Source organism: Pelophylax lessonae (genome assembly GCF_965119305.1).
Source record: "Pelophylax lessonae genome assembly, chromosome: 13".
NCBI classification, from domain to species: domain Eukaryota; kingdom Metazoa; phylum Chordata; class Amphibia; order Anura; family Ranidae; genus Pelophylax; species Pelophylax lessonae.
Window position 1 is genome coordinate 161,049,240 of NC_138780.1, and position 19,782 is coordinate 161,069,021.

Here is a 19,782-nt window from a genome sequence, read left to right on the forward strand (position 1 = left end):
AGCCAGGAAGGAGAGAGCTGAGGAGTTCCATGAGCGCCTGGAGACTCTGATATATGGTAAAATCTGCATCTATTTTTTACAGCACAGAGACGCATAGCATTTTATAACAGAGGGGAGGGCATGCTTATACTATAGATATGAGAGCAGCAGGAGGGGAGGATTGTGGAGTGGACAGAGTTGACAGGCAGGAAGGGGGGGGGGGCACAGGAGAGCAGAGCTGCGGATAACCACGGTGTCAGGGCTGAGCAGCCATGATATACCATGGTCAGTTTACAGGGGGGAGGCAGAACAAGGTGGGATCAGCCAGGTGAAACAGGGGGCCAAATTACACAGCACAAGCACTGTGCTGTAGAACATGCTTCAAGGCAGGGATTTCCAAACTACAATGCCTCGTGGGATGTTGTGGAAATACACATCCCACGAGGCATTGTAAATCTCTGACCTTCACAGACGTGACTAGGCATGATGGGAATTGTAGTTCCTGAACAACTGGAGGGCCATAATTTGGAGACACCTGCTTTAAGGGAACAGGATACTTATTTTTTTTTATTACCATATATCAGGCTGTTTAGGTCATGCAGTTAGTAAGAAGAGTACACACTTATAGCTGTACATGTAACTATATAACACAGGGTTTTTTTACCTTTTGCACCTTTGTTTTTTGCAATTTATTATTTTTTTAGATATATTTATCAAAGGTTTTGAAGGAGTAAATGGTTCTAGCTGTATATGTCTTGTCCCATAAGATTTGTCCTTAGATTCTACTCTTCATTTTTACATAAGGAAAAATGTATTTGCTAGTTGCAACACAGTGTTCTCTTCCAACACCGATCATTAGGGTCATGTGCTTTACGTCTTTTTCTTTACAGCCACTTCCTTTTGCCCACGGTCCCCCAATGGGTAGAGGCTGGATCAGCGCCACTCCTGTCTAAAGTCTTCTACCACCCTCAAACAGTTTGTTTTTTCTCACTTATAAGCCAAGTCTACTGGCTATATTGGGTTAAACTTTTAACCCCTTTCACACAGACAAAGCGTAGATTTAATCCTACAATTTCTGTTTTTAGGTGAGGTCTGTTTCTGACAAGAAGCACATTTTGACCCTTGTTAAATCTGTATTTAAAGGGATTTTCCACTTAGTGGGAAACCCTATTTATGTTTTCATGTCAACAGGTAAAAAAATGTCTTTCCATGATGACCAATTTCCTCACAAAAAATTTTAGAAACCTTATCCACAGAACTTCGTCATCAAGGTCTAACATAGTCAAACATGATAGTGTAGACCATATGGCCGTTCGACAGCTGACCAGCACATCTGTGAGCTTGCTCGACATCCTATTCCAAGATCATGGGCATTAATATGGAATGCCTATTCCTTGGAAGCTATAACAGCCTCCACTCTTTTAGGAACGCTTTATACTACATTTTTTGTTGTCTCCTGAAAGGTTTGCCTAAAAGGGTGTTTTTTGAGGTTGGGTACCAATGGGACAAAGACCTGGCTTTCAATTGGCTTTCTAATTAATAGGCTTGAAGTCATGACTCTGTGCAATCACTCAATTTTCTATACACATACTTATCAAGCCATGGGGTTTGATTTAATAAAGGAAAATATACTGTGCACTGCAAGTAGAATAGATAATGGTAAAGGAGCGGAATCTCTGCTGATGTCTATCATCCAATCATGTGCAAGCAAAAAGGCTGTGTTATTTTTGTTTTTTTGCATGTGATTGGGTATTCTTTGCAAAGGTAAGCTTTACCTCATTTACTAAGCTGTGGAGCAACTGCACAGTATATTTGCCTTTACTAAATCAACCTCCATGTTCTTATGGACTTGTCTCTGTGCATTTCAGTGCAATAATTTGAAGGGGTATCCATGTGTTTTTGGTCATATAGAGCAGGGTTCCTCAAACTACGGCCCTCCAGCTGTTGCGGAACTACACATCCCAGGAGGCATTGTAAAACTCTGACATTCACAGACATGATTAGGCATGATGGGAATTGTAGTTCCTTAACAACTGGAGGGCCATAGTTTGAAGACCCCTGATATAGAGTAAAGCTTTGTACACGCTACTAGTTTTTTTTTTTTTTGTTCAACCCGGAATAAAACTGACAGCTGTGGGGATGCCCCCCCCGCCAGACGACTTTGATCAGCGCTCCCAGCCATTGGCTGAAAGCGCTGATTGGAAGCCGGAGGGCAGACCTTTTTCCACCATGAGCCTTCGACAGAAGCCTGCCCGGCTGCCATGTACACGAGCTGGATGTCGGCCAACATCCAGCCAGTGTGTACTAGACTTTAGACAGGCCAGGAGAGTCTCTACAAATCTGTAAACGGATATATAGTTGGTAATCTTGTTCCATTAAAATAGACCAATATAAATCCTGGGGGATTTAACTGGCACTTATGAAGAAAAATGCAGGGGTTTGTAAAATTGATCTAAAGATCTAAGGCAGCTGAAGTTGAATGTGAATCTCAACTTTCTAGTTAATCTGATTTACCATTGTTAGTCAGACCAATAGGACAGCTCATGTATGAGTATGCCAAGCTTGGCTTGACTTCTACAGGAAATGCAAAGATCTGCATATAACTGCAGTTTTCGTTAGGTCTGAATCTACGTGACAAATGGTTTTGGCTGAAATTAATTTCAGCTTATGTATTTTTTATGCAAATAGTTTATTTGCCAAGGTTTGTGAAGCTTTTTATTTCAAGAATGTAATGGATGTTGTAATAATTTTCTCATTGAAAAATGTACAGATTGTGCTTGTTGCCTTGGTTGCTGTTGTCGGTGAAATACTTCCATAATCATAGCTTTCCATGTGTTTTCAGTTCCCTATGGCAGTGGTCCTCAACCCTGGCCTACAGGGCCCACTAACAGGCCAGATTTGCAAGATAACTGAAATACATCCCAGGTGATATCATTTGCTGCTCAGTGATTGCAGTACTCTAGTCTGCATCTCCCCAAGGTAATACCTAAAATCTGGCCTGTTAGTGGGTCCTGTAGGCCAGGGTTGAGGACCACTGCCCTATGGCTAAAATGTTTTCATTTGGGCCCACTGATAGTTCAGGTGCATATTCAAATGTAAGGAGACAAGAGAGGTATTTAAAGGTAATGGATTTGATGGTGCTAGTTTAAAAAAACCTTTCACTTGTTAAATATTTTGCCCAATTTATAGTAATAATTTACAGTTTATCGTGATTGAAATATGAACCAATTCAAGTGTAACAGCTTCTGGGCAGGATCTCGGAACCTTGCCAATGAATGGTGAGGTGACATCAGTGTACTCTGCTTAAAGCAGAGGTGACTGGAATGAATGGGACCCTTTCAGGGGGACTGAAGAAACGTAATTGACCGAGAGGGTGAGAGGTCACTTCACCTGGACTGATGCCAGAATAGAGCAGGTACAGTAGGGAAAAGGGCAAAGGGAGCTGGGCAATAAGGAACCATCAGTGTGATATAACAACTGACAACCGTCCCCCCAGTACAATTAAATTGTAAAGGTAAAATGAACAGTCCACAACCAATCCTGTCATTGTAAACTGAAGTTTGTGGGTTGATGTCTTCATATACATTCAGTGCTAGTCTTTGAAGGGTCTCATGTCTTCCTCCTCCACTGGAGTATGAGGTGTATTTCACCTTGGCAGGACTCATGGCCTCTGTAAGTACCAGATCTCATTTCTCCTGTTGGCCGCTGCTGGATTTGTATATCCTGCTACTACAAATGTGTCCTGCAAACACAGATCAGGGGAGTCTAGAAGCTCTGCCATCAGGGAAATTTCTCGCATAATAGACTCCTCATTGGTGACTCCAGCAAATTCCCTGTCAAGAGAAGATTGAATAGTATTATTTTTTTTGTATTTGATGATCTGAATAAGTTTTAGGCAGTTTGATTCTCGTGTGGCTAAATTAATGATTCATGTTGCGTTTCGGGATTTCCAAACAGGATTGCTAGATGCACTCTAGGATCACAAGCTTTCAAATACTCATCCTGTGTAGTGAGGCCCATGGCCCATCTGGGTAGAGCCATATGAAATATGCACAGTACTGTGAAAAAGTTTTTTAGGCAGGTGTGAATAAATGCTGTAAAGTAAGAATGCGGTCAAAAAATATATCTTTAATATACTGTATATTTTAATTGTTTTTATTAATTTCCAAAATGCAAAGTGAGTGAACAGAACAAAAATCTAAATCTAATCCATATTTGGTGTGACTACCCTTTGGCTTCAAACCAGCATCAATTCTTACACTTTTGTACTTTGCACACTTGCATAAAGTCAAGGATTTTGTATGATTAACCAATTATACTAAGCTGGTGCTAATGATCTTCAATTTCATATGTAGGTAGAAACAGTTATTAACTTAACAAGATACAGCTGTGTAGGAGGCATAAAACTGAGTGAGGAACAGCCAAACTCTGCTTCTAATGTGAGTTTGTGGAAGAATGTTTTGGGTCGTAGGTCATACACCATGGCAAGCACACAAGGTAGTTATACTGCATCAGCAAGGGCTCTCTCTGGCAAAGATTTCAAAGCAGGCTTGGGTTTTAAGGTGTGCTGTTCAAGCTCTTTTGAAGAAGCACAAAGAAACCGGCAATGTTGTGAGGACCGTAGACGCAGAGGTTGTCCAAGGAAACGTAATGCAGCAGTCTAATGACCCCTCATGCCTACTTCCCTTAGACATCAGGAAGATGTACAGCAGTGCCATCAGCACAGAACTGGTGGAAACCAGCGGGACCCAGCTATACTTATCTACTGTCCAGAGAAGTCTGGACAGAAGTGGTCTTCATGGAAGAATTGAGGCCAAAAAGCCATACCTCTGATGTGGAAACGAGGCTAAGCAACTCAACTGTGCACGAAAACATAGGAACTGGGGTGCAGAAAAATGGCAGCAGGTGCTCTGGATTGAGGAGTCTAAATTTAAAATTTTGGGCTGTAGGTGGAAAGCGGTAACATAAGTGTCTGCAGGCAACTGTGAAGCATGGTGGAGGTTCATTGCAAGTTTGATGCTGCATTTCTGAAAAAGGAGTTAGCGATTTTGGTCAGGATCAGTGGTGTCCTCGATGCTGAGAAATACAGGCAGATACTTCTCCATCATGCCATACCATCAGGGAGGCATGTGACTGGCCCCAAATTTATTCTGCAGCAGGACAACAACCCCAAAAAATACAGCCAATGCAACTGGCGCTAAATAAATCCAGTATCCTCATAATAATAATTAACACTCTTTAGCGTAAAGAAGAACAAGGAGTCCTGGATGTGATGGCATGGCTCTCACAGAGCCTTGATATCAACATGTTTGTCTGGGATATAATCAAGAGAGAGGATTTGAGACAGCCTACATCTATAGAAGATCTGTGGTTGGTTCTCCAAGATGTGTAAACAGTTGCACGATCCCTGTGTGCCTGTGTCCCCCCAGACACAGCGCAACACCGCTCGGCAGGAGAGCTCTGTGATTGGCCCTCCTAATTACATGATGTCATGTAATGTAAACACAGCCGTTGTAACGACGATCGACTCTGCTTCTCCTCACACAGAGCCTGTCAGTGAGAAGGAGAACGGATCTGTGCTGCCAGCCTGGGGATCAGTGAGTCTACAGCACTTTTACTGCCTTTTCACACTGATCACCCAGCTAGTGTCCTCAAAACAGTGTCCCCCAACACAGTGAAAAGAACTCCCACATCTGTCCCAGTAAAATAATCTGTTACAGTGATCATCTGCCACACCTGTCTGTGATCATCTGCCACAACTGTCCCAGTGAACATCTGCCACATCCGTCTGTGATCTGCCACATCCCAGTGATCAACATCTGTCACACATCTGTCCCAGGAATCATCTGCACACATTGGTCCACATGGCTAAAAAGTTATTTAGCAGCGAGGAGGCTTTCCATATACTCCAGAGTATGTCAGACGAGCGTAGCGGGGAACTCTCTCCGCCAGACTCAAAGTGAGCATGAGCCAGTAGAAAGCAGTGGCTCTAAAATGGAAACTGAGGCGGTCAGAATCCTAACAAAGAGGCTCAGGAGATTTGAGCAGGTGCAGGCATCCACCAGCAGCGCAACAAATCCTGTGGCATCCACCAGCAGTGCAGCACTCCAAGATTATAGGCAGGCATCCACCAGCAGTTCTGCAAGTCCTTGTGCAGTGGCAAGCACAAGCAGGTCAACATTCCTACATGATAGGCCAGATGCTATAATGGGTCATCCCATCAACCACGAGGCACAGTCCATACTAGCCTCCCATGACTGCCCCCTTTTACAGCACAGCCAGGCCCTCAAATACAATCAGAAAATGTAACCCCACTTTATTATTTTCATTTATTTTTCACGGATGATCTGCTGAACTACACCGTGGATCAGTGTAATCTGTACGCCACTCAACATATTGCCAGCAATCCAGATTGTTCCTATGCCCGCCCTTCTGTTTGGAAACCCCTCACCTTGGAAGAATTTAAACATTTCTTGGACTAACCCTCACAATGGGGCTGACAAAAAAAAAAAAAAAAAACGAACTCCATTCCTACTGGTCTACCCAACCTATCCATCATATGCCAGTCTACTTCTCTTTGATGCCCAGAACCCATTACAAAATAATAAGGTTTTTACATTTCAACAATTCCCAGTGCCTCCCTCAAAATCATCCTGATTATGATAAATTATTCACAATTCGGCCCCTAATCCATTTTTTTTTTCTGCTTCAGTTTAAAGCAAATGTTTACCCCCGATTTTATAAATATTTGTGTAGATGAATCCCTAGTCCACGTCTCCGGAAGACCTTTGCATCAAGCAATACCTCCCCAGTAAACAGGCCAAATTTTACAAGGCATGCGACAGAGCCACGGGTTACACATATGATTTAAAAAATTTAACTTAAAATTTAGCTAACCCCCCTTGATGCCCTACCTATATGGGGACAAGTGGCAAAATCGTCTGACAGCTGATAGAACCACTGTTTGAGAAGTTTACCACCTATATGTAGACCATTTTCTACACAAGTCTCCCACTTTTCGCCATCTTTTCCTAAAGAAGACTGTGGCCTTTGGGACAGCACGGTCCAATTGCAAGGGCTTCTCACAGAGCCAGCATTCGAAATGAAGAGGTACTCTCCCTAAAGTAGAGAGATAAAATAGACCTCTACATCCTTTCCACAATCCATGACACCTTGGTGGAACTGGTGGCTATGAACAACCAGCTGAGGCAGCCCTACTTGGCCACCAGGAGATCACTGTTTTGGTATAAGAAAGTCACCATTTATTTGATTCAACTAGCTCTGTTCAATTCATATGTTCTTTTTTCCAAGTGCACCCAAAGATCCCTATCCTATCTAAAATTTCAAGAGGCCGTTTATCACAGCCCTTCTCTATCCCCATGGCCATGACCCTGAACAAATTTGATCCGATACATTAGCCAGACTTCATGAATGGCACTAACCCCCCCCCCCCCCCCAAATCCTCCCTCCTACCCACACAAGCCGCAACCCCCCCCAAAAAATGTTGTGTATGTTCAAGTAGAGGAATTTGCCGTGACACCCGATACTACTGTCCCCAAAGTCCCTCCCAGCCAGGCCTCTGTATTGGAGAGGGCTATCGGATTTATCACACTTCACAACACTATTGCTGAAGTAAAGACCTTTTTCTAATTTCCACTATCTGCTATTTCTGTGTATGACCTGGACTGTTTATCGACAATGCCTCTGCCAACCATGTTTCTGCCTTACACGTGAATTGAGCTCAGCCTGTTAAATGAATATTCTTTTTGCCTGCCTCCTGAACTGAGCGTTTGCCCTGCCACTGTATTAGTGGGATTCAAGACTGCACAGGAGTCTCGCATATGTGAGGGGCTCCAGCATAGAATTTCCGAGTGGAGACATCCTTTTTATTTTTTTACTCCGAGTTTTCTTGGGTTAGGGTCTAGATACTCGGAAGCTTAGAGAAATTTGAGTGGGAGAAGCCTCTACCCCTGTCCTCAGGTCTTACCTGACCAAGGCCCAAAGCCTTATAGTGCTGCCACCTGAACTGGCCATGCCTCTGCCTGCTACCCAAACTACTGCTAGAACCAATACTTTGGCATATCTCTGCCTGCTGCCTGGACAATTCCTGGACATTTCCATTGGCCATCTGGACCAGTGCTTTTCCTGTGCTGGGACCGTATTCCTGCCTGCTAAAACCACAGGTAATCCTTCTTGCCACCCCCCCCCCCCTTCTTTTTTTTTTTTTTCCCCTTTGCTCAGGAGAATGTATTTTGGGGTGTAATTCTTGTTATGTACATGCTATGTGTTAGAAGCCTATGTTGGGCCTATGTATGTGACCAGTCTGGAAAAGTCTCACACATGTGGTATAGCTATACTTGGGACGAGTAGTAGAATGTGTTTTAGGGTGTCATTCTTAGTATGTACATGCCAAGTACATGGGTCATTTTGTGGGTAATTCCATTGTATTGGTACCCCAGGGCCTTCAAGCATGTGATAGGTACTCAGGAAATGCAATGTGTATTTTATGCCTTTAGATGGTGCTACTTGGCTGTTGGGCCTCTGTATGTAGCCAGGCTGTGGAAAAGACTCACAAGTGGTATCGCAATACTCAAGAGGAGTAGCAGACTATATTTTGGGGTGTAATTGCAAGTTTATCTATGTCATGTGTAAGAAATAACTTGGTAATATGAGAATTTAGTGGGGGAGGGGGGTGGGGAGAATCTTCATTACCCAAACCTTTGTGGACAAAAAACTGCTTTTTGCTAAATACCATGGGCTGTCCTCTTTACAGAAAGGGGTAATCTGGGGGGGGGGGGGGGGGGTGTATTTGTAATGTCCTCAAGAAATGATAGGTAGTCAGTACATCAAGATTGATCAAGGGGGGCAGGTGGAAAGCTGCACCAAAAAAAGGAAACTTTTTTTTTTTTTTTTATCTTAATGCATTAAGGTAAACCTTTAGCCTTTACAACCACGTTTTAATGATGTCTAAGGTAAAAGATGTTGTCTTTTTATAGCAACCCAAACCGTGCCCAGGGTACAAATGTCATCCTTTCCTTTATACTCTGACCATACAGACCCCAAAAAGTTCTGTTGGGACAAAACATCTTTGTTACACATTAAAGCCGATCTTCAGCCCTGCATTGTTGTACAGTCTGTTCTTCTGTATTGAAATTGCTTACTCTGATTTTACTGTGTGCTGCTTACAGTATGACCTAGATGCTTTAGCAAGGGGGAGCCTGTCTCATTTGCTGACTGGAGAGCATCCATCCATTTCCTCCCCAGTCTGAATGTCCTTGGCTCACCCTTTTTATTCATTGGATTTCAGTTCTTTAAATCATGAACGTTCCGCATCACTTTTTGGGCATTACCTAGTGTGGTCTGCATGTTAATGCAGCCTGCTTAGGAATCCCCACTGCTCCAGGGTGACATCCACCCATCAAGACAGTTTAATATTTGCAAGAACCAGTCCCCTACTTTAATCCGGGCTGAGGGCTCTGGAGAGGAGTACTGATAAAGGGAAACTATTTCAGTCATATACAGAATTCTGCAGGCCCCTACCACCAGCTTTTATATACCTGTGCTTCATAGAGAAGCACAGAGACCCATTAACAAACACTAGTTATTAAATAAGGTATAAAATAGGTTTTACTTAGTTTATAAGTTTGATATAAGATTAAACTACAGCTTCACCCCTTTATTGCTTCCCTGGGCAGGCCCTCTATTTGGGATAGTGTCATGAATTATGCCTTACACACATTCACACTGCAGCGGTACGACTTGGGGTGCGACCTGTGAAGTCGCGTGCAGCGCAACTTAGGCACGACTTACACGGACTTCATAAAATGAATGTCTATGCAAGTCGCTCCAGGTCGCCCCGAAGTAGTACAGGAACCTTTTTCTCTAAGTCGGAGCGACTTGTGTCGCTCCTATTAGAACCGTTCCTGTACCCCACAATGGACCTCAAAGGTGCACAACTTGTCAGGCTGACCAAGTCGCCTGACAAGTCGTATTAGTGTGAATGGAGTCTTATAGCCAGTCAAACCTTGTGCCAAATCATTTTGTCCTGCTCATCTTCTGCAGCCATTAGGAACGGGTTTTATGTTTCTTAGTAAGAATTCTGCAATGTCCTTGCTTTAGGATCCTATTGCCTGTTTTGGGGAGGATTAAAGCGTAACTCCACTTTTGTTCAGAAAAAAACATTCCCCTCTGGGTGATCTCTGTACATTGCAAGGTTTATAACCTACTTTGTTACAGATTCCTACCTTTTTGCTATTCTGAAGAAACCACTGTTTGTTCCTCTGTGCTGAGTGGGTCAAATGGGAGTGGATTCCTAATTATGAGTCAGCTGTGGCAGCTGCAGGGCTCTAATGAGGAAATCTGTTGGGCCTGCATCCCTTTAGACGTGTTCCTATTGGGAGTATCTCACCAAAAATGACATTTTTGTTGCAGGGGATGCCAGAAATCTGACTTGTATCTAAAGGCCCTTCACAGGATAAGAAAATCTGTAGGGAAAGTTCGTCCGACGACCGATCTGCCAATTTTCGGATTGTTAGTATGGTGCTTTCGACAGCCAACTCTGACTTTTCGGCTGACAAAATCCTGATGTGCAGGCTATAAAATTTTTGTCGTCCGTAATACAACGTCCGATTTTCGTCTCATTAGTAAAGATTTAGACAGAAAAAAATCTTAAGAGCAAGACTAGGCATGCTCAGAGAGAAAGAACTCGTACAAAGCAATCCAACACATGACATCACTTCTGAAGTAGAATCCTGTCGTACGGAAAAATTCGTATGAAAATAACCTCTTCACTTTCCACATCAGACAAAAAACGGACGACAGATCGTTCGATAATCTGATTGTGTGTACGGGGCTTTAGGATGGCCATACATTATACAATTTTCTTACAATTCAACTATATAGTACAAAGGCCTGCCTAATACGATACAATTGAAAGTGTTGTTTAGTTTTGACCTATTATATGGTTTTTGGTAAATCTAACAGAAAATTGTACAAGAAAATTGAACATGTATGGCTAGCCTAAGACAGACTTCTAGGAAAATTGGTGAGCCAATCACACAAGCAGGAAATGTTTCTGGGGTGTGGTCAGTATACATTCTGTGTACAGAACAGCTCCAGGTAGCCATATTGCATTGCATTTTCAGAAAATTTCTACGGCTGCAGGCTGAAATTGAAGGTTAATTAAAAATTACCTTTCTATCACAATATGATTTGTTTTGCAATTGTATACGTTATAATATTTTTTCTTTGCTATTTTTTTACACCATGAGTTACCCTTTTAATGTAATATTTAAAAAGCAAGCAGTGGAAAAGCTTTTAAATTTTGACTTGTGAAAAAAGTTGAATTTGGATCTTTTTATAGTAACCACGTCGATGGAATGGAGGCGAGTGTCCTCTGTAATCTGAAATAACAGACAAAAGGAGTGAGATAAAGAAAATGTTCATCTCAAATTCCATGGTCCACACAAGGCAGTCAGCTGATCATCTGCTGTTTCTGCCTCCAGGCTCTATACCAGTTTTTTTTTTTTCCCCAACTTTTTTTTTTTTTTTTTTTTTTTGTCAAGGCACTATTTAAAATTGAAACACAATCTCAGGCATTTTATTCTACAATGTAAAAAAACGCAGAACACGTAGGACCCCCAACATTAGAGGTGATTTATTTTTACAAAGCAAGTTTACCATTTCACACTGGTACTGACTCGTGTCTAGCATTTCTCTTCTCCCTCACTCCTCTAATGTGACCCCAGTGCTAACTGAGGGCGGCAAACAAGGATGCTGTGCAGGAGCCCAACAACCTTCTTATTACCCTATGATGTCACCGGTTGTTCAGGTGCCAGCAGCTTGCTCGAACAGTGCCCAAGATTGCAATGCTGCACAATAAAAACCTGTGGCTATGTGTAACAAAATAGGCTTAAGCCACGTGTAGGCTTGTTCAACTTTGGGCAGTTTGCAGCAATTTTGAATAACTTTGCCAAGGAATCCCAGCTATAGCAGCCGCTAGCATTAATCGCAAGTAAATCCAGCAGGCTGGTTTTACCCAAGTTGATCGCTCAATCGAACAACTTGGTACATTTAGCCTGCCCCCACAGTTTGAATCTCGGTAACCGTCTATGCCCGGGCCTAAGAGAGAGGCAGGCATGGCACTTCCTAATTTGTATCTTTATTATCTTGCTGGCTTCAAATCCAAGATGGTGGCTTTCAGTAGCAGTTTTGGAACTTTTGGATGTCTACACAAAGAGGCTTTTATAAATAAAGGACATGCATAAAATGCACAAATTGTATGGGAAGATTGTTGAGGTTCATTTAAGGGTCATAGACCAAGAAGGATCTCCAGTATGCTGTGATGGACTCTTGGCTCAGTTTTTTTCTTTTGTCCAGGATTGAACGCCACGATGCAGCCTCCATCTTTATTTTCTCTGGATTACTGTTAATGGCTGGGAAAAGTGAAGCAGGCTATGTCTATATAGTCAGCTGGATTAAATTACACCCTACGGAGTAAGCTACACAAGCTGCCCAAACTGTATAAGCTATCAAACTTGCACAATCGCACACTATTCCAGTTCTGTGTGACTGAATGCTACAAGATGCTAATGCATGCTACTGCTGAAGCTTACTGTATAGGGAGCCAAAGCCTAATGAGCTTTCCACTGCTACTCCTAATAAGTAATTGCTCTGAGCACTGTTGAGCTATTCAATTTTTCATTTGAAGCTCCAGCCTAAGGGCTCTTTCACACGGCCGCTCCAATTTCTTCTTCCGCTGCAGCACTTTTTTTTTTCACGGACACGGATGACACTTGTGTCATCCGCTCCGTATGTCCGCATATCATCCCATCCGTTTGCGGATGATATACGGACATAATGTATGTCTATGGGGATTGCGGATGTCAGCGGATGACACCGCTGACATCCAATTTGGCATCCGTTCCGTTTTTTTAACGGAAGAAAAATAGGCTTCTGTTCCGTTCCAAAAAACGGAACAGAACTGAAAGGACAAAAATCGGATGTCAGCGGATGGTCATCCCGCAAACGGATGGGGTGATATACGGACATACGGAACGCCCGTGTGAAAGAGGCCTTACGGGAGTGACTGCTTACAAGTGTTCGAATGTTTCAGCAGGAGGATTTTCAGATTGCCCATATACCTTCTCCTTTTAAGCCTAATTTCACGTTTAAGGTCTCTTATAAGCATGCTGTATTCTCTATATAGCCTTAGCTACATACAGTTTGCAGCCTTGTGTTCTGGAAGTGGAAAGGGGAATACCCATTCCACTCTTGGAACCAAATAGTCAAACTGAACATATAGTTTTGCATTCTATGAATGAATACAAGACTTTCCTCATTCATTCAGTGCCCAGCCTGTATCCATTGTGCTCTGGGAGTCCCATCCCATGGGTAGAACACAGGTCTGTGACAAAGTGCCTTCTCCCCATGTTGAGGGCATGTGGCCTGGTATGGTTTGTCTGCTCCTCCACCCCCCTTGCTGGCCTGCCTGACTACATGCTCCGATGAGGGCCTGGTATGGATTTTGGGCGAGATCCCATGCAATTTTTTTTTTTTGGTGTGGGGGTTCCCCTGAAAATCCCTACCAACTAAGGGCCTGGAATAGATTTTGGTGGGGACACGCTGTGTGTGTTTTTTTTGTTTTTTCTTTTCTTTTTTTAAACCGTGCTGGCTCTTTTGCGCACTGATAACAGGGATGACTCCTTTTTGGGCTCCTTAACAAATGACTCCTCAATAGCAGGGATCAGTCATTGGTTGATAGGATGCCAGAGGGTGCCGGCTCCTAACAACCAGCACAAATCACGCTGTAAAACAGATCAAAAAAGCATGCAGATGTGACCTAGATGTGTGTCCATTGAAGGCTGTGGACCAGGAAATCCTGCTGCATTGTACCAAACTCTCACACAGGACCCTTTTTAAAATCGGATCGCAGTGACATTGAATTTATGCCATTTCGCTTGTCATGCAATTCAGTGCTATCCAACTCTCATTAGAAATCACATTGAAATGAACCAGCACTAAAAAGTGGAGTTCGACTTTAAGATGGAGATAGGAGTGGCAACTTTCCAGCAATTTCAACCTCTTTCAATTGAGCTGAAGTTGAAATCCTGAAAGATCGAACATGGAAACTAGTGGTCTCTGTTGACCACCAGGAAAAAGCATAGAAATTGCCTTGACTGAACCCAGGGTAAAAATCTTTAAGACTAGTTATTTTGAAAAAAAGAGCTGGTTAATTTTTTTTTTTTTTTTTTTTAAACTGTAATGAAGCTGTCTGTTTTTATAGCCCAGTTCAATTGATTGAACTCGTGTATGGTAGAGGTCTATGGTAGATAACTTGGTTGACCAAAAGGGGTTTTAAGGTGCTTTTCCACTGCATGGTACGGCTCGATGTGGCGCTTTTCCACTGCATGGTACCGCATGGTACGTGTTAGAACGGTTCGGTACAGCGGCGCTTTTCCACTACATGGTACGGCTCGCTTAATCAGTACCACCTCGGTTGGGGTCCCAAGCGAGCCGTACCTATACCCAGAGATGTATAGTAACTAAGTAGAACTACTTCACTACTGTACTTAAGTACCAAAAGGCGGTATCTGTACTTTCCTGGAGTAGAATTTTTTTTTTCTCCTACTTCCACTTTTACTTCACTACATTTTTTCAATCATTTCAATACTTCTACTCCGATATTTTTTTTCTGTGCTGCATAGTTACTCGTTACAATTATAAAAATTTCCACTGCCAGAACAGTAGATGGCAGGTTTCATGAAGCTCAAAACATGTGTATTATCAGCGCATACGAAAATAAATGCTACTGTATGCATAAATAAAAGCTGCATTTGAAATAATAAAAAACAATATGATGTTCAAACTTTTGACTTCTTTCTTTAATAACTACATAACACAGTACTTGTACTTTTACTTTCAGTACTTGAGTAGCAATTTTTTTTTTCAAAACTACTGGTACTTTTACTTTCAGTACTTGAGTAGCAAACTTTTAAAAAAAACTACTTGCAATACTTAAGTACAAAAAATGTTGAATACTTTTAGTACTTCTACTCAAGTCACTTTTTGATCGAGCACTTCCACTTCTACTCAAGTCACTTTTTGATCGAGCACTTGTACTTTTACTCAAGTATGGGTTTCGAGTACTTTATACAACTCTGCCTATACCATATCCCACAATCCTTTGCATGCCGCCTTGATTGTTTGTCACTACTAGCCACTGATTGGTCAGAGAATCGTTGTAATCCCACCCACTTACTACTTTAGTGGAAAAGCAAACCAAGCCGAGTAGAGCCTATACAGTGCTGAAACGCGCCGACTCGTACCACGCAGTGGAAAAGCAAACTGAGCCGAGCTGGGCCAAGCAGTGCCGAGTGGAGCCGAGCTGGTACTTTCAGTGGAAAAGTGCCATTAGTTGGCACGTCTGTGGCCAGTTTTACCCTACTGCTAGGTACCTGCCTGTCTTTGTGTACATAGTCTTAAGTGTTCTCCAAGTCTAAAAAAACAAACAAAAAACTAGCATTAAAACAGTTGTTTGCTTTGAACTAGGTCAATTGCTTTTGCTGCTTTTCAAGTAATACAAAGCCTGTTATATTAGATTTTCCTAGTATGGTTAGCAGGTATTTAACAGCTATAGCACATTCTGATTAGATTCAGGGGGAGATGGACACTTTTTTTCAATAGGACATATTATTAGACAAGATACTGGTAACCTGCAGATAGACGTCCTCCAGAGTTATTGTGCTGAAGCCATGTCATTCTTATTAATGCCACTTGACATATTCGGCACTATGGGGGGTGGGCTGGGTCAGGCCAAACTGCTCTCCCCATGTGTTTTTTTTCTTTTATTATCATGGTCGGGAGTGTTTTGTTCTAATGTATAAGGCCTGAATAGGAACCCGTCCTGTCAGGTCACTTAGACCCTCGTGTTATTGAAAGGCAATAATTGCTTGTAATATGGAAGTGAGGCTCTTGAAGACCAAGGGAAGTGGTTTCTGAAAGGTGAATTTTCTTATTTAAAATGAGTTATTAGGACTAAGCTGCACTAAATGATTGAGTTGGTTTGCCGTCACGGATTTTGAAAGGGATTACATTTCTTTTATAAAAAATACATTGTTAGGCATTTTTTTTTGTAAGTTTTAAATCCTGCAAGATTTAAATGCCTCAATTTTTCATAATTGAACAATTCGAATAATAATTGAAAAGAAACGAGAGAGCTTAAGATCAAATAGTGATTTCTGTGGGCAGCTAAAGGATGAATCTGTCCATGCTGTTCTTGGGTTCACAGGTCATGAATGGGCTCTGTATGCTGTGATCCAGGAGCGCAGATAGAATGAAACATTTAAAGGGAACCCTGGTAGGAAGGCTCATAGCCTTGATTTGCTTTTTAATGAATGTGCAAAGGATCTGCCAAATGCTATCGATTTCTAGATGTGTTTAGAAAGATTTATAGAAATCATGTGGCCAGACCATTTCAATAAAAATCCTTCCATAAGTTATGTGCATGTATCTTATTTATTTACCTGTAAAATCCTTCCTGTAGATTTTCAACAGCCTTGAGATTGCTGCTGGGTTCCACCATCTTGGATGTTGGCATACCCAGCAGATTTTATGCACCCCCTACAGTACTCCTCTTGGCAGCTACATAAAGGTTATGAGGGAGATGAGGAGGGTTGGAGGACATGGGTCAGCTGACAGTGAAAGGCCCGTACACACGAGTCGAAATTCGGCCGGGAATTTTTGTCCGACGACCGATCTGCCGATTTTCGGCTTGTTAGTATGGTGCTCTCGACAACCGACTCCAACTTTTCGGCCGAAAAAAATTCTGGTGTGCAGGCTATAAAATTTTTGTCCACCGTCAAAACACGTCCGATTTTCGTGCAGTCAGTAGAGATTTCGACAGGGAAAAATCATATGAGCAAGTCTGGGCATGCTCAGAGATGAAAGAACACAAAGAAAGCAATCCAACACATGACATCACTTCTGAAGTATAATTCTGTCGGACGACAAAATTCGTGTGCAGTCTAGAGCACATTCCAACCAACAGACACCACTCTGGACAAAAAGACGAATGACCGGTCGGCCGAAATTCGTTGCGTGTGTACGAGGCTTAAGCTGGATACACACTATACAGCTTTTGTTGTTAAATTTACCTTCAACTATGTAGTGCAGGGGCCTGCCTGATTGCATAAAAATTGAAAGTGTTTAGATTTGACCTCATATTATATGGTTTTGGTAAATCTAAAGAAAAAAATCTAAAGACAATTGTATAGTGCAGGGGTACTCAAATGTAAACTTGAAAGGTCCACTTACAAATTTTCCATTCAGTCCGAGGTCCGGAAAAGTGACCGTCAAATTCCAAATACAGAACGCCAACAACAAAAAAAGGCATTCCCCAAAACTTGCCCCCATCCAATGCAGAGCGACCATTGTGCGTGCCCCCATTAATGAAGAGCAACCAGTGTGCATGCCCCCATTAATGCAGAGCGACCATGTGCGTGCCCCCATTAATGCAGAGCGACCATGTGCGTGCCCCCATTAATGCAGAGCGACCATGTGCGTGCCCCCATTAATGCAGAGTGACCATGTGTGTGCCCCCATTAATGCAGAGCGACCATGTGTGTGCCCCCATTAATGCAGAGCGTGTCCCCATTAATGCAGAGCGACCATGTGCGTGCCCCCATTAATGCAGAGCGACCATGTGTGTGCCCCCATTAATGCAGAGGGTGTCCCCATTAATGCAGAGCGACCATGTGTGTGCCCCCATTAATGCAGAGCGACCATGTGTGTGCCCCTATTAATGCAGAGCGTGTCCCCATTAATGCAGAGCGACCATGTGCGTGCCCCCATTAATGCAGAGTGACCATGTGCGTGCCCCCATTAATGCAGAGCAACCGTGTGCGTGCCCCCATTAATGCAGAGTGACCAGTGTGTGTGCCCCAAATAATGCAGAGTGACCAGTGTGTGTGCCCCCAATAATGCAGAGTGACCAGTGTGTGTGCCCTCAATAATGCAGAGTGACCAGTGTGTGTGCCCTCAATAATGCAGAGTGACCAGTGTGTGTGCCCCCAATAATGCAGTGACCAGTGTGTGTGCCCCCAATAATGCAGTGACCAGTGTGTGTGCCCCCAATAATGCAGTGACCAGTGTGTGTGCCCCCAATAATGCAGAGTGAAAAGTGTGCGTGCCCCCAATAATGCAGTGACCAGTGTTTGTGCCCCCAATAATGCAGTGACCAGTGTGCGTGCCCCCAATAATGCAGTGACCAGTGTGCGTGCCCCCAATAATGCAGTGACCAGTGTGCGTGCCCCCATTAATCTGGACCGCCGAAGCGGTCTGCTTCCTTCTGTCTCAGCGGGGGACAGAATGGAGAGGATCGGGAGAATCGGAGTGGCTGTGTTTAGCGCTGCATGATTACAAAAAGCCGAGTACAAGTTCTTCTTACCCGACGGAGAGGATGTCCTACAAAGTCCCACCTCCTGGACACTGGCTCCTATGATAGACGTCACCAGTGTTCTGTCTATCATAGGTAAGAGCCGGCCCAGGAGGCGGGACTTTGTAGGACATCCTCTCCGCCGCAGAAGAACTTGTACTCGGCTTTTTGTAATCATGCAGTGCTAAACACAGCCACTCCGATCCTCCCGATCCTCTCCATTCTGTCCCCCGCTGAGACAGAAGCAAGCAGACCGCTTCGGCGGTCCAGATTTTAATCCGTGTGGGTCCGGAGGCGGCCCGGAGTCCGCCTATTGAGGACCCCGGGTATAGTGTGTATGGCCCATTAGGCTGGCCATAGACAGAGCTATTTTCTTTCCTGCAACCATGGCTTGCAGGAAAGAAAATCACTCAGTTCCCCCATCAACACAGGCGATTACAGCTGCAAGTCTTTTTGGGGATGTCTCTACCAGCTTTGCACATCTAGAGTGAAATGTATGCCCATTTGTCTTTCCAAAATAGCTCAAGCTCTGTCTGATTGGATGGAGAGCGTCTGAACAGCAATTTTTAAGTCCACAGATTCTCAAATGGATTTAGGTCTGGACTTTCACTGGGCCATTCTAAAGCCTCGTACACATGCAACGAATTTCCGCCGACCGGTCGTCCGTCTTTTGTCCAGAGTGGTGTCTGTTGGTTGGAATGTGCTCTAGACTGCACACACATTTTCCCGCATGACAGAATTCTGCTTCAGAAGTGATATCATGTATTGGATTGCTTTCTTTGTGTTCTTTCATCTCTGAGCATGCCTAGTCTTGCTCATAAGGTTTTTTCCCCATCGAAATCTGTACTAATGAGACGAAAATCGGACGTGTTTTGATGGTCGACAAAAATTATATAGCCTGCACACCAGGATTTTTTCGGCCGAAAAGTCGGAGTCGGTTGTCGGAAGCATCATACTAACAAGCCGAAAATCGGCAGATCGGTCGTCGGACGAAAATTCCCGGGCGAATTTCCACTCGTGTGTACAGGCCTTAACACATGAATATGCTTTGATCTAAGCCATTCCATTGTATTTCTGGCTGTGTGTTTAGGGCCGTTGTCCTGCTGGATGGTAAACCTTCCCCCCAGTCTCAAGTCTTTTGCAGACTCCGGTTTTAAGGTTGCCCTGTATTTGGCTCCATCCATCTTCCCATTAACTCTGATCACCTGCCTTGTCCCTGCTGAAGAAAAGCATCCCCACAACATGATGCTGCTACCACCTTGTTTCACGGTGGGGATGGTATATTCAGGGTGATGTGCAGTGTTAGTTTTGCGCCACACATAGCGTTTTGCTTTTAGGCCAGAAACGTAATTTTTTGGTCTCCTCTGACC

The 19,782-nt window shown here is 43.3% G+C and overlaps 2 protein-coding genes across 3 annotated transcripts in view; one reads left to right on the top strand and one right to left on the bottom strand.

Moving 5' to 3' along the window:
• The window catches only part of FANCM (FA complementation group M), a 318,993-nt gene that overhangs the window by 39,547 nt on the left and 259,664 nt on the right, over window positions 1–19,782 (top strand). The gene's annotated exons all lie outside the window — the stretch shown is intronic.
• The window catches only part of LOC309569556 (heme-binding protein 1-like), a 55,342-nt gene continuing 39,115 nt past the window's right edge, over window positions 3,556–19,782 (bottom strand). Inside the window, exon 5 of the mRNA XM_082275433.1 lies at window positions 3,556–3,812. Coding sequence (XP_082131559.1) covers window positions 3,641–3,812 — 172 coding nt within the window. The 3' untranslated portion in view covers window positions 3,556–3,640. The remainder of the gene's footprint in view (window positions 3,813–19,782) is intronic.